Below are 4,573 nucleotides of genomic sequence, written 5' to 3'. Positions count from 1 at the left end.
TAGGCAGTCTTAGATATATTGTTGACTGCACTAGGCCTAATATAGCTTATACTGTAGGATTACTTTGTAGGTTTACAAGCAGACCTAGTATAGAGCATTGGAATGCTATAAAAAGGGTTACGAGGTACTTAAAGAAAATTCAAAACCTAAGATTACATTATTAGAAGTTTATCGCTGTCCTGGAAGGATTCAATGATGCTGATTGAAATACCCTCTCGAATGATTCTAAGGCTGACACGTGATTATATTTTCAATATAGCAGGCAGAGTTGTCTCTTGGAAGTCCAAGAAACAGACTATCCTGGCCTAATCTACGAGGAAGTCAGAAATGATAGCACTGACAACAACTAGTGAAGAAGTAAGTTGGCTTAGAAGTCTGCTATCAGAGATTCCCCTATGGGAAATGTCGATACCAGCCATATTGATCCATTGCAATAGTACTACAACCATCGCAAAAGTTCAGATCCGTTATTACAACAAAAAGAGACGAAAAATATATTGTAAGCACAGTACCATTAGAAACTTCCTCACTACTGGTGCAATTAGAATCACATACGGACTGACAAAAACTTGACAAATCCAATGACGAAAATACTGACAAGAGAGAAGGTTTTTAAAACCTAAAAAATGATAGAACTCATGCCTATAAAGAGATGAATCAACTGTGAGGAAAATCCAACCTGTAGACTAGAGATCCCAAGAAACAGGTTCAACGGTAATAACTGATTACAAGTGATATGTAGTGGATCGTGCTAAAACGAACACAAAGTTCCCTTCCTATGACTTAGAGTCTGAGCTTGATATCCTGAAGCGTAAGAAAGGTTGAACTTAGTTCTTAATGAGATCTACACTTGATGTCAAATGGGGTACCTAGCTACAGGAGTACCCTTGATAGACTCACCTATGTAAATGTGGAAGTGAGGGCTACTTCTTATGGAGTTTTTGGCAAACACTCTATAGTGTTCACTAAACCAGGATACAGTGTTAGCCCTTAAAGCATGGACTTTCGAACTACACCCTAATGAGACTGTATGTAAGATGTTGTTAGTGTTGAGGTTGATGCCTTAAATCTCATGGGTCCTGTAGTTTGTAATTGTAATGTAGAAACAATTTATTATTTAATAAAATATGTGATATTTTATTCGAAATTTAGTAACATTGACCCATAAAACCAATAAACTAAGATCCAAGTTTATCTTTTGTAGCTTAAACATGTATGCAGTGACATAAAGGTGGATCATGTTTAAGTGATAACCTAAATGGTCTGTAGTAGATGGATAAGGTTGGATACCTTATCCTGGTGACCCTACGAATACGACCCGCTTTGTAGATGTTACAGTTGTTGTAAAGTGCTCCAAATGATCTGATCATGATCATTCATGTGGAGACATGTGAGTAGGGGTGTTCTATATAAAAAGGTTTGTATAAGACCAGACCATGAAATGAATAATCCCATTATATAACGTTGTTAATAATAAATACTTACATTTCACCAGGATGACCATAGTGTTATTGGGGTATAATATATGCCCTAGTTTATTGTATTTTGTACTTTATTTGTAATGTACATTTGGCTCCCTAGGCTTTAGGACAAGTGGGAGATTGTTGGGATTGATGTCCTAAATCTGTCTTGTATTCTCGTAGTTTATAAACATTGTATATTAATAATATAATTATTATTTTATGAGCATTTACTCAATCCAATAAACTAAGATCCTAAGTTATTTTATGTAATTTAAACATGTATGTAGAGATATACAGGTGGATCATATTTAAATGATAACCTAAACGATCTGTAATAGATGGATAAGGTTGGGTACCTTATCCTGGTGACACTATGTATATGGTCCGTTTTGTAGATGTTACAAGTGTTGTAAACTGCTATAAATAATCTGATCTCGATAATTCATGTGGAGACGTGTGAGCGGAGGTATCCTATATAAATAGTATGTATAAGATCGGACCACGAAATGACTAGTCTCATTATATAACACCGTTAATAATAGAGACTTACATTTCACCAGGATGACCATAGATAACATGACCTGAATCCTGTGTGAGATGTGAATTCCTACCTAGGAAGGCAATCCTTTGATTTACATGAGTGAAAGTAACTAGAGCGCTGACTCAATATGCCTACCATTTTGGGGATTTGTCTGATTGGGAGTACGGAACACAACTACACAAGACGAAATTTTCTCTTTCCCTAAAGTCGGAGTAAGTAGATAAATTGTTCCCTCAAAGGTTGATTCTGGGGCTTGAATAATGTAGCCACACCCTCTCTTGGCTTGAGAGAAATTTGGTCATAGTTGGGCTATGAATTATTATTCATTAAAGGGATCAGTGGTACATAAAAAGTTAGATGTAACTATAGGGGTAAAATAGTAATTTTGGTCCAGTTGTATTTATGAGCAATTTATGAATTGTCATCGCACTGTTGACTGGTTATATCCAATGGGCATAGAAATATATCTATAGTGCGAATAGTGCAATTTTCAGTCTTAGTTGAGTGTCCAAAGTTAATAGATGTTGAATAATTTAATTAACTATTCAAGTACCAATACCTTCAAGACACAGGTCCATGAGCTTTCCTCTGTAGCTCAACAGGGATTTAATTATAATCAATTTTGGATTAATTTGAATTGTTCAAATTAATTGAGTGAATTAATTATATGTGTAATTAATTCCACTTAAGTATATATGATATAATTAATATAATGTATTTGATACATTATAATATAAATTTTATTTGAGAGAAAATAATATTTGAATATGATTCAAATATTAATTAATGAATTAGATTCATATAATTGAATTTAATATAAATGAGATTTATATTAAATGTCATTGATGAGATAATTAAAACTGTAGGTTATATTTGTATTTGATACAATATTAAACCATAGGTTATATGTTATATATGATATAACATAGGACTATACATACATACATACATACATACATATAGTTTTAGGGGTATATCTTCTAATTTCAACTTCTTATCAATTTGTTTATCTATCACATGAGCCAGATCAGCAACACAACCCTTTCTTAAATCTTACCTGCCTTTAGTACAAAAATCACACATGCAGGTAGGATTCGTCTATCGCTTTTAAAATTCACTTCGACTTTTCCTGGTTGTTTAAACACTACCTCCTTTCGATGGCAATCTAAAGAGGCATGATATTTTGACAAGAAATTCACCCCTAGAATTATATCAAATTCCTGGATATCTAGGGGTATGAGGTCAGCAGACACTTCACTTCCATTAACACGTATTGTACATTCTTTATATACATCTTTAGCCACAAATGTTTCACCCAATGGTGTACTAATTAACAACTCTTCTGGAAAACATTCTAACTTTTTATTAACATCCACAGCAAACACACATGACACAAAAGAATGCGTAGCACGAGGGTCAATCAATACATGAGCAGTTTTACCAAAAACAATTAACGTACCAGTCACGACATCTAATGTTTCATAAGCTTCTTGTTGGGTCATTGCAAAAATTTTCCCTTGAGCATGGGAGTGACCTACTTGTGCCTTCTGCTTAGCATCGCTTGAACCCTCGCCTTTGGAAGTTGTTGGCATAGTTGACTGATCAACTATTTAAGAAGTGGTTCTTTGAGTAGTATTGCCCTCTTGTAACAACTTAGCACAATTTCTGTGGAAATGTTCAGGTTGTCCACAGTTGAAGCATATCATTCTTTCCAAAGCATGGACCCCAATGACCTCTGCCACATTGTGCACAAATAGGTCTCCTCTCAACATCTGCAGAAGCACCACTGGTTGGTCTCACATGTGAACCTACTGTGGACTAAAATGGTCGTTTTGAACTGTTAACAGACGAAAATCCTCCTCCTCTACCTAATTTAAAACTGAAAGAACCACTATATCTCGATTTAAAGCTTTCCTTATTTGAAACTCCCGAGGTAAACCTCCTATTGAATCTGTCATGTTGTTGGCCCAATGAGGTACCTACGCGAGTATTCGTTGCAGCTTCTCGCTCTATCCTCTTCTCAGAGATACTCCTCTCAACTCTCATTGCTATTTCAACTAATTGAGCAAAGTCATTGCACTCAGCACTTGCAGTAACGGGTGTACGAATATCTTCCCTCAAGCCATCCTCAAATCTTCTGCATCTGTCTCTCTCATCCTCAATTACTGATATAGCATATTTGGATAGTTCTGTATATTTTTTCTCATATTCTGCCACTGACATCGTTCCCTGCACTAACTTCAAAAATTCATTCTATTTCATATTGCGAAATGACCTTGGATAGAACTTGTCATAGAAGAAGCTTTTGAATTCCTCCCAGCTTATCTGTCTATCTCCATGGCGTAGTGGCGTAACTGAGTCATACGCCACCAGTCATTTGCCGCTTCTTGAAGTAAGAAAGTGGCAAGTCCCACCTTTCTGTCATCTGGGCATCTCATCACACAAAAACATTTTTCTACCATTTCCATCCATTTCTCAGCATCTGCAGGATTAGTTGTCCCTGAAAATGTTGTGGCACCCAAGGCCTTCAAACGTTCTATCTCATAACTCTTCTCAAGGTTATCTTGCA

General features: G+C 35.7%; 1 protein-coding gene across 1 annotated transcript; it reads right to left on the bottom strand.

The window, feature by feature from the left end:
* Window positions 1–305: 305 nt before the first annotated feature.
* On the bottom strand, window positions 306–3,596 carry LOC150032823 (uncharacterized). The gene is made up of 2 exons (XM_090307038.1): window positions 3,062–3,596; window positions 306–439 (listed from the first exon to the last, which is right to left on the bottom strand). The coding sequence occupies exons 1-2, from the start codon at window positions 3,594–3,596 to the stop codon at window positions 306–308; spliced, it is 669 nt and encodes a 222-aa protein (XP_090163164.1).
* Window positions 3,597–4,573: the final 977 nt, after the last annotated feature.

Source organism: Benincasa hispida, chromosome 11 (genome assembly GCF_027475165.1).
Source record: "Benincasa hispida cultivar pf3 chromosome 11, pf3_genome.v1.1, whole genome shotgun sequence".
NCBI lineage: Eukaryota > Viridiplantae > Streptophyta > Magnoliopsida > Cucurbitales > Cucurbitaceae > Benincasa > Benincasa hispida.
The sequence above is the reverse complement of the archived record's forward strand: the minus strand, read 5'-3'. Positions and strand labels throughout refer to the sequence as shown.

Excerpts from the sequence above, each read along its gene's own strand:
- LOC150032823 (XM_090307038.1), bottom strand. The coding sequence starts at position 3,596 with ATGCCAACAACTTCCAAAGGCGAGGGTTCAAGCGATGCTAAGCAGAAG. Across the intron at positions 440-3,061 it reads GATTTTTGTACTAAAGGCAG|TACTATTGCAATGGATCAAT; the intron begins GTAAGATTTAAG and ends CGATGGTTGTAG.